The sequence below is a fragment of the Paramacrobiotus metropolitanus genome, unplaced genomic scaffold (genome assembly GCF_019649055.1).
Source record: "Paramacrobiotus metropolitanus isolate TYO unplaced genomic scaffold, Prichtersi_v1.0 Parri_scaffold0000003, whole genome shotgun sequence".
In the NCBI taxonomy this organism is placed as follows: Eukaryota; Metazoa; Tardigrada; class Eutardigrada; order Parachela; family Macrobiotidae; genus Paramacrobiotus; species Paramacrobiotus metropolitanus.
The window spans coordinates 2,239,523-2,254,841 of record NW_026570223.1 but is presented as its reverse complement, the minus strand read 5'-3'; the positions used below and the strand labels follow the sequence as shown (position 1 = coordinate 2,254,841).

The following is a 15,319-nucleotide window of genomic DNA, read 5'->3' as shown; positions in this document are numbered from 1 at the left end:
TTTTTTCTGTGCAGTGTTTTGTCTTACTGCTACCAAAATCCGCGCACCCATATTGGCTCTACATAGCACTGCTATATTGCACTAGTTATCAACTTCAATTTCTTAAAGAAACCTTGTACATACAGACAATCATTTGCATATACAGGAAAATCATTTCAGGTAATCTCCCATATCAAACGGGGCGAAACCTCAAAAGAGAACAAACAAACCGCACCTTCGAGTTGCTGACATAGCGTGCAAAACAATTTTCACACGTCAAATAAAAATTCTGTATGTCAAAACGCGGGAAATACGTATACGATGCAATGCAGTCTTGCGCCGTTGCACATACCCACGATTTATTCATATGCTCTGCTTCAAAAACCAGCCTACAACCGGAAGTGTTACCTGCTTATGTTAGCGTAGCATATATAAGTTCCCGTGGAGATTTATTGGCTTCCCGTTAATATTGTACTTAAAAAGCGTCCAACATACTTGTGCACTTGCACGATAAGTGCCCGGTTTGCAGTTCCTCCCTTGTCGTACTTATGAGCTAACACCGCTGCTTAGCCGACGGAAGAGAATTGCGGATAATTACCCCGTCTTTCTTTGGGATTTGTTCAATATTTTGGGCAAACAGACATACATAGTCTAAGTACTATCCCGGCACAAGTGAGACACTTATCAAAGGCTCACCGGAACTGTGTTAAAGCGCTCCCTTCTATCGATCCCTATCGTATATGATGCCTAACAGGTATTGTAACTACAAAGTAAGAGAACATAACACAACGCGCTACTGCCGGCTACATTTTTGTTCCACTATCCTGTCAGTGCCAAACGGTACCTTTATTTTTTGAGTATGCAGTGCACAGATGCATGCTGCATTTTAACGCCACAACCACAAAGATAATTCCGTATAAAATATCTCTGCACACTTACTGTACAAATCTTGGTTGTTTTTTAAATTCTATTTACTCATTCCTGATGTTGCGTTGTACTCGTTTATCTTCCCATTCTGCAATTTAGTGCGAATATTGTCCCTAATTAGTGAGATCCGAGTGGCCATTATATACCGCATCTTGAAGCGTAAAAGGTCACGCTTACTCTATCTAAATCGTGGATTACGCACTATTGCCACTTTCACAAGTTAAATAGCGCTGTTATGTATCTGTATACCACACTCAGCGTGTTGTCTGACGGGGATAACTGAAACTTTGATTTTGCTCTTGTCATTCGACGACGCCAGTTTTTCGCCGGCTACATTTCGCGTATTCCGGTACACCTGGATTTATTATAATCGTTATGGCGGACGAGAAATCCATCAGACAGTCCCGAGCGCGCTCCAACTCATCGACTCCGAATCAGCATTACCAGAATCTATTAAATCACATCCGACAGAAACAGGAGAAAAACACGGATTTGCCCACCATCCGGGAATTCATGTCTTTCGATCCTAAAGCAGATGCGGAAGTGCTGTTTAATTCAATGAAAGGTTTAGGTGCGTTAACATCGTTATAGTGTTCCATAAGAAATTTGTCGCTTGAAGACTTTGGGAATTTTTTCAAAGATTACTATATTATTCGACGTATTGGCAGGAACGCATGAGAAGGCAATTATCGACATCCTAACCCAGCGAACCAATAAACAGCGCCAGGAAATCGCTGCCAGTTATAAAGAGATGTATGGCAAGGTATGTGCGGTACTTAATTCACTAAAACTCACATACAAAGTAGTTTTGATGTAGATACGTATTTATCGTGACCTGTTATGGTCTGGAAGCTGCGCAAACAACTACTAATATAGCTTTTATTGGTTAAATGATTAATTATTATTAATCACTAAGTCCATGGTACAACGACTTGCCTTAAAAATTGTTTCTTGTATTATAGAATGCGAATAGTACTTATTTATTAATAACGTAGATAAACGCGTGAGTTTAGTAATACTTTATTAATTTAGCAGCGTCATAAATTGTTTTAATACGCATTGATCAATAATAACTACATGCTCCGTACCTATTCCTGCATGTATGAACGAAGTAGTTCCTAGCGGTATTTGTCAAACATTCAAAAAACACTCCTGTTTTCCGAACGTTTTGATGCTGCAAAAGAAAATATTTTAAGGGGTGAGGGGGTGATTAAAAGTGATTTTAGTCCAGGAAATTTAAATTGATAATATTTCAGGAGATCATCAAAGCTTTTAAGGGAGAACTGAAGATTATTATCAATGGCCACTTCGAAGACGTGATCCTTGCACTCCTGAAAACACCAGAAGTATATGACGCCGAATCAATTCACCATGCTTTTTCTTCAGTAAGTCCTGTAGTTATATTATACTCGTAGTTGCATCATTACCATTAGTAACATTCTAAATGCACTGCCTTTATGTTGTCAAAAGTTTAATTACGTTATTAAATTAAATAGATTATTAACATTATTAACATATCACTCTAGGGATTTACGACGGATGACGGTGTTCTTATTGATATTTTTTCCACTCGGAACAATGCCGAACTAGATGCCATTAGAAAAGCTTATCAGTCCGGTAAGATTTTTTAAACGGCAGCTAATTTTCACATTCCAATACAATTTAATTTTAATTTTTTTGATTGTGTGTGCTAGCTCCTCAGCATGCGCGCATTCATTGAGTTTATTATGGAAAATGCATGTATTCTTAAAAATTCACTCACGAAATATATACCATCTGGTTGTATTGTAAAAATTTAATCTTAGATCGTATTGCTTATAATTCTAGGTTATGGAAAAGACTTGATGCAGGATATTGAAAAACTCCACGGATCCGATGGCTTTAAAGAACTACTGCTTGCCATATTAGCGGTAATGTGGAAGTGTACTTCGCATATACAGCACTTGCGCAATACCTGCAAAAACGTAAAACCTACTGTACTCAACGCCTTTTTGTATTCCGTAATGGTCTTCTATTGTTTTCTTCCGAATCACTTCACTGTGTCATATTTAGATATACATGCATGTGTAATTCTAGCACGACAAAAATATAAAGTGTTGTTTGTCTCTCAAAAACGTGGCATTAAGCTTATTTCTCGTCAGGAGACTCGCGAAGCCGAGGAGGATGTTAATCCGGAGCAAGCTCGCTGGGATGCGCGGGCCATGTACGATGCCGGTCCGCGGCACTGGATAACGGATACAGCATTCCGTTCTATTTTCACCGGGCGCAGTTACACGCATATGCGCCTGGCTATTGCCGCCTTCGAAGAAATGGCCGATGTGGAAATCGGTGAGGTCATTGCAAGGGATCTCCATGGAGATGTTGGACATTTATTAGCTAGCCTAGGTAAATGTTTGTTTTATGTATCATCAACGTATTACACCGGGTGGTAAGACTTATGTACTTTTGTAGTGAGTTTTGCGAAGCACAAAGATACGTATTTCGCGGAGTTATTGCACTCTGCCTTCAAAGGTTTAACGACAAACCATAAGCGTGTCATCCGAACACTCGTATCGCGTTCCGAAATTGACTTAGAGACGACTAAAGATAAGTTCGAAGATATTTACCACAAGCCTCTGGGATCCGTTATTGCGGTAAGATACAGTAAAAATGCATGTGTCAATGTTTTTTTGATCTCCATAAAAGCAGTGAATTTGTTTGACCTCGCCGTTACATAATCTCGTATTTCACAGCAAGAAACTTCCGGAAACTACCGAAACATCTTACTTGGGTTAGCAGGAGCTCATGAAGAGATCCGCCGCCTGGATCACAGTCCGCGCCGCTCAGTGGATTTGCATCATACAAAACTCAAGTTATAACTTCCAATTAAATTGAGGCAGCATACAGAATAATCGATATGGGAAAAGATTCTACGTAACCTTTTTGCTGCCGATCTTTGCCAAAAACGTTTATTAAATACCTTTACTGCATTAAAAATTGTACGCACTAATCCCGATAGTTTACCGTGTTGAAAATGCTAATACTATTAAAAGAAAAGGCGAATTATGCGCACTCTTATGGAGCACGACACAATATTAAGTATCATTACAAAAAACGCCAGTTACATTACAGACTAACCACAAAGTAATCAGTATTCACGTTTAATTCCATTTTCGATATATATGTTTAGCTGCCGTGCGTTTGGCAATTTAAAACCATCAGTCAAGAACAATGGTAAATAAGACAAACGCTCAACTATCACGTGTACACGACAATCACCCACCGCGTCAAGCCGCAGAGACTCAAATTTTGCAAACCAGGTCCTCTTGGGTAAGAGCCAGATTCCCTGCCGCAAAGATATTCTTTGGATCAATGTACGCCTTAACAGCCTGCAGTATTCCCAGTCCACCGGGAGAGATTGTCTGCTTCAACCATCGATCGCGCAATTTTCCCACACCTAACCGGGACAAAATATCAAACCCTCATTATCGAATTTTAACAATCGATATTTTTTCCCATTCGAGCCGCCTCTAACAAGGTAACGTGAAATATTCAACAGGACAACGATATAATGTATTGTTTACTTAGGAAAGTACTCGCAAGTGCACGCAGACTTCCGTTTACATTCGATAATTCGCAGTTGAGGGATGCTTTCGAGAGAACGCCAACATGCAATTTGCACAACCAAAAGTGTTTTCGCAATCCCCATAAATGAAATTGGTTATTTCAAAAATTAACCACAACACACTATAACATAACCATTTCAAGAAACAGGATAAGTAAAGTTATAAATGCGCCATAAAGAATAAATAATACTTTTCGAAAAATCGAGAAAGGCAAAATTCAACTGGAATGTGTGTGAGAAATTGTGGCAGTATGGCCAGACAAAATATTATGAAAGCCATCAAAATGAGAAATAACATTCAATATTTTCCAGTGGATCTTCGCTACAGCACGAGGAATAAGAAGAAAACGTTAATGAAACTTATGATAACAAAATCCGAATGCTTTGCTTTAATCAATCCCTGAAAGCGGTTCTCGCTAATCAATTCTTGAAAAATCAATTCCAGACAAACAAACGAGTCAAAGTCCAGTAAATTAAAGAACTCGTCATTATCTGGATCTCACAAACAATCTGCTTTGCTCCAAGCGTGTCCCAGCTCGTTTACGATTACACATCTACGCTCTCAACAGTTCAAAAAATCCATTAAACGCTAGCATTCAGGTTAACTGCTCGACACCTACCGTGATGATGTGATATACTGCCGCCATTAGCCAGGATTTCATCCCTAGCGGCTGTCTCAATTTCCTCATAGACATGCACGGGATCACCACTGAGACCCCGATAGTTGAAGGCAAAATAGAAATAAATGCAGGCACCGGCATCGTATGACTGCGTAACACGGCAGGTGATAAGTGGTGGTTGTTTCACGCCATGATGATCGCATTCCTTTTTCACGCGAAACTTGACATTGCGGCATAAATCCACCACGGAATCCCATGGCACCGACGTCTCAAAGCTCTCGGATACAACACCGTACTGCAACACAATAATAACAACAGATCGCTCATATTCAAATGAATACAAGGTCTGATACTAGCCTACTACACAACTGCATAAAAAATTATGTATACACGTTTCTTCCCATATGCTTTCCACTTTCGAGCGTTCGCCATTCAATCATTTTGGACAACGTCTACGTGCTGCGTGGCGCTATAGCTCGCACTTGGCATAGAATTAAAAATTCGGAAAGCGATAAGCAAAACCGAAAAATGCAGCTTCCAATATTCGAACAAATCAACCAATAAACTTGTATATTACTGTATATCTTAGTATCTCGCATATCACTGTACAGGTGTCCATTGGCGACAGTCTATATTAGTCTGTTTTAAAACTATTCATAAATTCATATATTTATTAACACAATATTCATATATTGTGTTCATAAAACAATGCTATTGCACTGCTACCTCAAATCCAAGGTCGCGCAGGTACGCGATGACGAATGTCAGCGTATATCCCCGCAAACCATTCTCTTCACCGGCCGGCATGCCGCCATGTGCGGCTGCGATACTGTATAGCCTCTCTTCCAGGTGCATAACATCATGGCTTGATCCTTCGAAAAGCAAGGTACATACACACATCTTTTCCGGATCATAGCCCTTCACGCGGGTAACGTAAAACTTCTTGCAACCATCCCAAAAACTATGGAACACCGAGGCCGCTTCCGGCTTCAATGCCTGCCCGAAGCGAAACTGCTGGTTATCCATCAAACGAATAGAAGCCGGCCTAAAACATCATGCTGGTAACTTAAACTTTAAGGACTATGCCCCTCTATAATACGGTAGTTAATATAATACGGTAGGATTCGTATAATACGGTAGTTAAATAACAAGAATCACAGAATACATTTAACAGAAAAACATATTCAAAAAGTTGCTGGTCATCTGTAACGGCTGAAGTCAGCTGCACAGTGCATCTTTACCATACATCTGTGTTAAAAGATCCTTTACAAAAAAAGATCCTTTACCAAGATGTTACAGAATGAATGGACAAATTGGAGTACCATGTGGTTAACGACAAAGAAATTACCCACGGTCTTTTACAAACTTTCTCCATTAATGAAGAACCTACCAGCAGCGTTCTTTAGCTGCTTGTCGCAAGCATGCCACACCATCTTCGAAACATGGAAAGACGATGGAACCGTATCGCTTAACCTCTGGCAGCGGCCGTATCTTCAAAACCACTTCCGTTATGACTCCCAGAGTTCCTTCGGAACCCAGAATAAACTGGTGAATGTCCGGACCCGCAGACATTCGCGGTACTTGGCAATTTTTTTGAATGACACCGCGTGCAGTAACCATCTTGACATGCACCACCAAATCTTCGATATTGCCGTATACGTTTTTCTTCATTCCGGACGCCCGCGTGGCCACCCATCCACCAACTGTACTGAATTCCATTGAATCGGGTTCATGTCCTACAAGTTTTTGAAAATCATAATACATACACATAACGGTCAGTAACTACTAAGACTTCCTCAAAATCATTTTTTGTCCCCACATACCAGTACAAAAGCCACTTTGAGCTAATTCCGCTTCCAAATCTTGCCCGACTTTACCGGCTTCCACGCAAGCCGTCCAATTTTTATCATCAATCCAGAGAATGTGATTCATTTGAGATGTGTCCAGAGAAATTATCATCCGGGCTTCACTGGACAGGCATTCGAGCGCCTGTGAGACACTGGTACCTCCGCCAAAAGGAATGATGACGACGTTATGCTCATTGGCTAGCGCTACCAATTTGACGACGTCAGCATGGGAAGCTGGCCAAACCACCAAGTCTAAGAGAAGAAAGTACACAAAAAGTACTTTTCAGATGGTATAACACCATATTTTTACGTTCTTGCATTGTACGATAACTTATAATAAAAACTTACCAAACCTTTTTTAGTGCGCAAAGATATACAGCCGGACAAAATTCTATTATTCAGAAAGGCCTTTGTATATTTTTTTTAAATTTTCTAGTAAGTACTTCAAACGACAAAAACATGATTCTCTTTACTTGCAAACTTAAAACATTGGCATAATGCAGTGCAAAAACTAAACAAAACTGTACGAGTAGAGGTATTATAATAAGTACATTTGTCACACTTTGTTGCCGAATTACTAACCTGGAATGCGATCATATTTCCCCGCCCGCAATCGAAAGATCTCCGTTAAGGTGTGACCATGTGCACGAATTAACCGATCTTCTCCATCTCCAGACCAAGCAATCCCGGTTTCAACAAGAGCAGACAAGAATTTGTCGTTCCGCACAGGAGGAGCACAATCTTTCGGCGCGGGCTTCGGCTACACAAAATTACAAAATGTGATCTAATATCTTGCATCATCCGGTTTACGATATGCAAATCGCTCACCAAATTGTCTGAATCAAAAATAGAGTAAAATTTGTTTGAAAGCATTTTTTAAAGTAAATTTGACACATGACATCTTCACAAAACGTCTAAAACCAAATCAAGCATTTAGACTGCTTTAAAAGGAGTGTACCAGATAAATTACTTTTTAATTATTCAAATCGTCAACAGAATAAATAAGTTGGCTTGCAAACCTGGGAAGGCGTCCGAAAATTGAGATCAATATTTAATGTGCTGATCATCCATGGTCGGAATGAAGGCAAAGTTTGTCCCGCAATGCCATACCGATCGCCAGAGAACTCCACTTGGCCTTTCTTATTAACAAGGAATTTACTATCCTGATATCCCCAGCCATTCCACTTGAGTTCCAGGCGGCGCTTCGAGGTATGCGCAGGCGCGGGACCATCCAAATCAACGAATGGTTTCTCCAAAATGCAGTCTTCTTGCACCAGCAGTGGAGGAACGTCGGTGGTGTCTGCAAGTGCGTCGTTCCGGGCTTCCGAAGCGCTCATACTGGACAGACCGGAAAGTATGCTGCATTAAAGTATTGAGAATGGCTTGCAGAAAAGTAACAAGCCGGGCAGAATTGTGAAAAGTAAAATACAAACAAAATTAATACAAGAGACAACGTCCGTCTTTATTTTCAAAGATTTTTTTACACCAATGTCTCACTACAAACCCAAGTAGCTGCCGCTCGTAGAATGTCACACTGTGATTCGACTTTCTCCTTCTTAGTCTGATATGAAGGGGCAGGTTTGGTGACTTTGGTCACTTTTGATCTGGTCTTCCGTTTGGTCTCGAGAACGAGTTTCTTCAAACTGCCATTATTTTGTTGGCTTATTTTCGGATGCTTTTCTTGATTTTCGCGGCTTTCCGCCATCTTTTTGTTTTGTTTTATTCTGTTGGATTCCCATCTCTTTTTCAAAACTGGCGAGTTTGTTGGATTCGCTTATTGTTCGGCCAACAGATGTCGTGCATGGCATCGCTGATGCTGAAATGGAATCATCTTTCAGTATCTCGGAAGAGAAAGACGCCACCGGAGATGGGTTGTCGAGCGGAAAAAGAAAGTTAGATCAAACCGACTTTGCCGAGAATGAATTATCTGTTGCGGAGCCTACGGATACGGTTAAAATGGTTACGATCCCATCGAGCCCGTATGTGCTGGAAGTAAAAGTTCAAGCAAAAAAATATTTTCCGTTCTCCAAGCGCTGCGCGAAGATCCAGAACTTTCGACAGCTTCCCAAACTTGATGGACATTTTCACCAGTAAGTCTCTTAGCTTAGCTAACTATGTTTCACGCAGTCGGGTTTGGTTGTTATTGATCTAGTCTCATTTTGATCTAGGCCCATCATGTCAATTTTGAGACTGCTGATTCCGAAAAATGATTAAATTTCCGTATCTGTTGATTAACCGCCAACTTAAGGCATTTTAACATTAATTCTGTTTAATTGTATAAGAAATTAAAAAAATTAAAAAACAGTTGTTTCCGTAATTTCAAGAATTTCCTAGTTTATCAATTTTTTTGCAGTGGTGGATATATGTACCAGTTGGCCAAACGCGATTTTAAGGAAGAATTCGAACTACTTCCGCGTTGTGGTCAAAAGTCAGCATCACAGAGCGATGTCAGCGATGATAAGATGGAGCGTCGTCTCAGTCGCATTTACGCTCGCTATATGTCAGCATTTGAGGCATCTCGCTATCTGGAATTGTTCAGGTCAGTACTGACGTCATGTTAAAGCAAACTGCTCTAGTTTACCTTTTTAACTCCATTACAGTGATATTGTTGCAAACTTATAATTAACATTAATGCAGTTGTTGTGCACCAGTTGTGTACAGTGTACCGTTGTACAAATAAAACGTATCGTGAAAAAAATGCGTTTATTCTTGTAATACAAGTACACCTTTTGCGCTATAGATCGGAACTGGGATCAGAAATTGATGTTGCGTGCGCTGCTGATTTGGACTGGCGAAATGGACACGCACAAACCGCCCATTTGTCTCTGGGAGCCTTTGCCAGGTTCTTTGCCAGAGCGTTCGAGCGTGGCCACACAAGATACCTGGATCTAAATCCATTTGAATCGTATTTTTTGGCAGATTGTGTAAGTGGGAGAGAAATCTTTTGTATGTTCGAATTTCTAAATTTAATTTGCGGTTACCGGAGATGCTATTGTTTCCTCCATCTTAATGTTTTGTTATAATCTCTTCTTTTGCACACTTCATAATTTCTTGGTTTCTCGACTGGGCAAAAAGTTATTTAGTATAAAAGGCAAAAATGTCCGTCTATATATAGAAGTATATGTCAGGCATTATCTCACTTGATTTGCATCGAACTCAGTCAGCTTATGAGATTTATTGTTATTTTGTTTATTTGATAGGGTACACTGCAGTTGACCTTGTCACACTGTCCAATGGGTGTGGAAGATGTCCGTGCTTTCATGGAGCACCGCGTTTATAATTTTGTTTCTCGTTATGCCGTATTTTCCGAACTCCAGCGCACCACTCGTTATCAGTTTAAGCGCTACAGCGAACAGCAGCGATTTTACAGTGGCCAGTGGATACCGTTACATCAATACGGTGCGCAGTCTTCCAAACGTTTCTTCCAGCAGCAACCGGCACCCAGTGGAAATAACTGTCATGTTTTTGATGACATCGTCGCAGCACCGAAACCGGATGAAGTTATCAGCTGCAGCGGTTTTGCTCTGTCGATGCGGAACGACACGGAAAAAGCCCGCAACTTGCTGCAGCTCCCACCTTTGCCTGAGAACATGAAAACTGCGAGTGCGAACACCGCTTCTGTGGCTGGAAGTAGCAAATATAGTCCACTCAAGAGCAGCTTGCCTTTACCAAGTACTTCCAGCAATTCTATACCAAAACCCCACTTCCATTCTAACAAAGGTATGGCTGGACCTTTCCCGAAAGGCATCGACATGGCATTTTATGGTTGCGAGAAGAGCATGACGCCCGTCCCACCGGCGTTTGATGTGGCCATTTCGGATTATCGCAACGATTCGGTCTGTGTGTCGGCATTGTTTGATGCGATGGAGAAAAAGAAAAATCCCCGTTTGCCGGTTTTGATGGAGCGAATTGAATGTGGCCAGCTGAGCGGGTACGCACTGATTTTGACTCAGTTGCCATCGGTCCAGTATGCTGGGCACTATGCGCCCTTTGTTGCTCCCAGCGCCGAATTATTTGATATTCAGTCCAGTAAAGTTGCGACCGTGGGCAAGAAGGAATCAGTCGATATCCAAGGCCTGAAAAGTGGAATTCAGGAGCTGCACGAAAAGGCGGATCAGACGTCGGATGACAAAGAAAACGCTGATCCGCAGTGGATTCCACCGTCCGTCAAACGTCGTATGGAGCGTCATAATGTTTCAGCGGTAGCGGTTATGTGACAGTTTTCTGTTGCGATGAATCTTAGCTGGGTGGCTTTATAACTGTAGCTGACAGCTGTTCTTTTGTTTTTTTGAGTCTGTATTAACATAAATTTTGGCCTTAGCCAAATCCAGCAGAGTTCTTCCTCCTTTTACAGGTGTTTTTTCTTGCGAGTTTCTCGCTTCTGGCATTTGTTGATGATAATGGCCGTACGGAGATCCGGAAATGACCATTAATCAAAGTATTCGTAGAAATTTAAGGATGTTCGCGGTACCGAGTTCATATGTTTACCGCCAATACTGATTTATAATAATTACAGCATCACTTTGGCATCGCTTGACGCTGGCACATTTGTGATCACAAATGTGTCACAAACTGCTGGTGGCGTAATTTATAGCGCGAAGCCAGTCCTGGAAGTAAAAAATGAAAACTACTGCATCTTTCAACGTGATCGCAATTTGTTCGATCTTCGAGATCGTATTTAAGCTTTCAAAGCAGAGCAGTTTTTTTTTATTCGCTCGTACATTTGCGTAGTGTGGAAGTTGTTTTTTATGCTAGCGGATAAAATGGATCATCCGAAATTGTTAATCACATTAACAGTGGTTCTTTCTTCTCTTACCGCTATAGCATTTGGTGCTGATATTTCAGGTAACAAAAAAGGTTACATATTTGCAGCTGTTAAAAATCGGTATACCAGATTTATCAAAAATTAACACTTGTTATTTCCTATGAGTTTAATGGTTTCTTTCCGAAAACAGATGTACATTTCCAACCTGGTCTATTAATATAAATGTGGTTCACGTGGAGTACAGAGTTATTATTATTATTCAGAGTATAACAGATTTCATGGCATTACAAATTCTATGCAATCATTCAAACAAATTAAGATGTTTGTCTCTTGTTTTGTTGAAAGATGCAGCAAATGTTACACGCCCTTGTCCATGCAACAATACCGCTTGGTGCGAACGAATACCGGCATCCAAGCACAAAAAGGAAGTTTATGGATTTGCTGATAGCACCGGGATGAATCCTAGTGTTTACAAACTGTACGACTGGAAAGTGTTGACCACGGTAGGTACTGGAGCTTTTGTCACTGTAGTTAGAAAACTTGGAGATTCTGGAACGCTGCAGTACTTCTATTGATTTCGGTGGTTATGTAAAATGTTACGAACTATACCTGCATTACTCTATGAATAGCATGGAACGAGTGCATAGATAAAGGAGTGTATTGTATAGTTCGGATTAGATTCATTAAATTTCTAATGATGTGTTTGCAAAGTATTTGCTGCATAAGTAAATGTTTATTTAAAAACGAGTAAATAACGTATTTTATACGTTAATTTATAAGGCATTCTTTGCGGTTGCGTTACTCTGCTTTCCTAGCGCACAGTCAGATATCTTCATGCTTGCAAAAATTTGCATAGACATTTACTAGTTTTTACAAGATGTGCTAACTGTGTTTTAGTTGGCAATGTGGAATTTCACGGACGAACTGATATGTCTGGCACACGAAAATGGTGTTAAGCTGCAGTACGTCCACAGTCATAAATTCCCATTCAGCTGTATTAACCGGAAAATTATGTATTACTGACCGATTGTTTGTTTTCGCAGCATTGTGGGAGAATATCCTTATGAACAGTTGCTGAATGTAACATATCGCCAGCAATGGATCAGTGACATTGTCAAGCGCTTGAAACATGATTTTTTGGATGGTATCAATTTCGATCCAGAGTATCCCATTGCCGCCGGCAGTCCGCAGCGTCAGGCTTTGGTGGATCTGGTTAATGAAACCAAGATGGCCTTTAATCGAGAACTTCCTGGCGCACAGGTACAATACGTAAAAACAGGGTACTGTATATAACGTTACTGTTTTAACCAGATCCTCTTGTTCGTAAATACAGCGTTATTATTGCCGGCATTTGAGATTATTTACGTTGCTTTTTAAGTGTTCTGTGCGTAGTTTCATTTCTCAGCTCTCTCATCGATTTTACTAAACTGCAAATTTATAATACTTATTGCGAAACATTATTTACAAAGCGTGCAGATCCTTTCATGATATTTCTGCATTTTGTGCCGAATTACCCATATATATATGTGAAGCACATAACTCAAGCAGAATCATTACGCCTTTTTCATACATACAGAGTAGTATTGCAGTTTGCTAACGCATTAATCATTGTGTTTGCAGGTGGTTTTTGATACCGCATGGGCGACTTATTGCGTGGATGTAGGTGGCGCAAATTGCAGAAATCGTGCATTAAGTTTTTTATTTTTTATATGCAAAGATTAGTTTTTCATTGTTCTGCCCAGCTAAAAAAATAGCGCAGAATCCACTGTTTTTCAGGAGCGTTGTTATGATTATAAGGGATTAGCAGATGCTAGTGATTATTTATTCGTCATGGCGTACTGCCTTCAAGGACAGGTTTGGGGACCATGTATTGCAATGTCCAATGCGCCATACTTCCGCTTAATTGACGGTAGGCAAGAGACACATAAAATTTTATCTTGTGGCGAAATATTTTCGTTAGCGCAGATTAATACTACATTGTTAGTGAGACTACATTTTACATATTGTGGCGGTAGTTTCTCTGAAATCGAGTTGTAACCTTTGTGATGTGGAATTCAAACCATAATTTTAAGCGATTTTACGAACTGATTAAGATCGTTTAATCGTACGTACATAAATATATAACTCCCCAATGTGATTTCTTACAGGCATTCGAGGATTTTTCAACCTGGGTATACCTCCCAGCAAACTAGTACTTGGACTGCCATTGTTCGGCTACGATTACCCTTGTGACAAACTGGGAGATGTAAGTACGCTAACGTTTTTAAATAGTCCTATTTCAGTTTTTTTTTATTATCCCGCAGAAGCAAACATGTATCTATCTGGTATCCGTATAGTAATGAAAAAGATTTACATCGATATCAGATTACAAGCATGTTAGTCGTTTTCACAACACAAGGGCACACTTCCGTAACTACGTTCAAGTTTTCAGGATAATGTGTGTGAACTTCCCAAAGCGACATACCACGGTGCACCCTGCAGTGATTTAGTCGGCACACAAGTTGGTATTGATTTAATCGTCGGTAGTCTCCAGCCGAATTCGACCAAGAATTTATGGAATCAACCCGGTCAATCGCCTCAGTTTAATTACATTGTAAGTTAATCCAAAGATTTAGCACATTGTTAACTAATTTTAAAACATACGTACTGTACGGAACTGTGCTCAGTGTGCTGATCGAAATTGTATAGGCGTTGTTGCATCTGGGTTTAATACGAGTATTATTAAAAAAGTCGCACTATACGATTACATTATGTGTTATGCAGAATGCCACTGGAGGAATACGACAAGTGCATTACGATAACGAATACAGTTTGCTGATGAAATATTTGTGGACCGTGAGTAACGATCTACGAGGAGTCGGCTACTGGCACATTGGCTACCTGAGCAATCTCAACGGAACCGATGCCGACAATCTGCGACGGAAGTACTGGCAGACCATTCCTACGGAGTCCAACTGGGATAGCTACGCAATGACAGCAATCAACAAACTCGCTGACCAGCCCAAGATGGAGACAAATTTTAATTCAGCTCCGCTTTCCCACAATAAAGCATCTCAGATCGATGCCAAAGTATGAATATTAGGCGCATGCAGCTGGCTGCACTTACTGTACGTTGCGCGCTCGCCAATTTTTTATAGACATTATGAGGAAGGAAAATGTGATATCTGAGAGTCTTGCATGTATGATGCAACACAATGGCATGAGCAGATTGGATCAATACATGGACAATTAATTGTTACGATTTTTGTTGTCTTACAGAATTTTGTTGAAAATGCTTCTAACTGGTAAATAAAATTACCTATTTGGTTTGCCGGTTTTGTTGCGGTATCAAATATGCCGGTGTGTTGATGCCCGGAAATGGACGGAATCAGTTGAAAAGTACGCTTTTATCAACTTGGAAATTAAGACCTTAATGCAGTCTCGCAAATCGCCTATGACAAAATCTTGTTTAATTTTACGGTAGATAGTGGAGTGGTCTAGGTACTAGCGTATAGGTTGTCTTCCTTCTATCACTGTCAAATACCAAAACAAATAAAATCTCTGCTTAATTATAAAGACCTCGCATTGATAAAAGGCA

At 40.3% G+C, this 15,319-nt stretch overlaps 3 protein-coding genes across 9 annotated transcripts; 2 read left to right on the top strand and 1 right to left on the bottom strand.

The window, feature by feature from the left end:
* The first annotated feature begins 338 nt into the window (after positions 1-338).
* On the top strand, positions 339-3,942 carry LOC129595714 (annexin A13-like). 2 transcript variants are annotated; one of them, XM_055492801.1, is made up of 9 exons: positions 339-733; positions 1,226-1,477; positions 1,575-1,669; positions 2,163-2,291; positions 2,433-2,523; positions 2,734-2,816; positions 3,048-3,291; positions 3,358-3,539; positions 3,639-3,942. In XM_055492801.1, exons 2-9 carry the CDS (start codon positions 1,282-1,284, stop codon positions 3,762-3,764), a joined length of 1,146 nt encoding a protein of 381 aa, XP_055348776.1. In that variant the 5' UTR covers positions 339-733; positions 1,226-1,281; the 3' UTR covers positions 3,765-3,942. The 2 variants fall into 2 exon arrangements, with proteins under 2 accessions (XP_055348776.1, XP_055348782.1); XM_055492807.1 differs by lacking the exon at positions 339-733 and having other exon boundaries at positions 744-1,477; positions 3,048-3,234.
* Positions 2,914-8,432, bottom strand: LOC129595693 (alkyldihydroxyacetonephosphate synthase, peroxisomal-like). 3 transcript variants are annotated; one of them, XM_055492776.1, is made up of 8 exons: positions 7,997-8,432; positions 7,560-7,737; positions 6,954-7,229; positions 6,521-6,866; positions 5,854-6,175; positions 5,131-5,425; positions 3,673-4,342; positions 2,914-3,287 (listed from the first exon to the last, which is right to left on the bottom strand). In XM_055492776.1, exons 1-7 carry the CDS (start codon positions 8,312-8,314, stop codon positions 4,188-4,190), a joined length of 1,890 nt encoding a protein of 629 aa, XP_055348751.1. In that variant the 5' UTR covers positions 8,315-8,432; the 3' UTR covers positions 2,914-3,287; positions 3,673-4,187. The 3 variants fall into 3 exon arrangements, with proteins under 3 accessions (XP_055348751.1, XP_055348767.1, XP_055348759.1); XM_055492792.1 differs by having other exon boundaries at positions 2,916-3,287; positions 5,857-6,175; XM_055492784.1 differs by lacking the exon at positions 2,914-3,287 and having other exon boundaries at positions 3,387-4,342.
* Positions 8,433-8,581: 149 nt separating this feature from the next.
* LOC129592570 (di-N-acetylchitobiase-like) lies at positions 8,582-15,067 on the top strand. 4 transcript variants are annotated; one of them, XM_055488662.1, is made up of 9 exons: positions 11,205-11,822; positions 12,094-12,245; positions 12,640-12,704; positions 12,786-13,002; positions 13,363-13,401; positions 13,519-13,651; positions 13,890-13,987; positions 14,174-14,335; positions 14,506-15,067. In XM_055488662.1, the coding sequence occupies exons 1-9, from the start codon at positions 11,726-11,728 to the stop codon at positions 14,815-14,817; spliced, it is 1,275 nt and encodes a 424-aa protein (XP_055344637.1). In that variant the 5' UTR covers positions 11,205-11,725; the 3' UTR covers positions 14,818-15,067. The 4 variants fall into 4 exon arrangements, with proteins under 4 accessions (XP_055344622.1, XP_055344616.1, XP_055344637.1 ...); XM_055488654.1 differs by having other exon boundaries at positions 11,602-11,822; positions 12,088-12,245; positions 14,506-15,063; XM_055488647.1 differs by lacking the exons at positions 12,640-12,704; positions 12,786-13,002; positions 13,363-13,401; ... (2 more) ...; positions 14,174-14,335; positions 14,506-15,067 and adding exons at positions 8,582-9,067; positions 9,331-9,516; positions 9,718-9,901 and having other exon boundaries at positions 10,178-11,822; positions 12,094-12,231.
* The last annotated feature ends 252 nt before the right edge of the window (positions 15,068-15,319 follow it).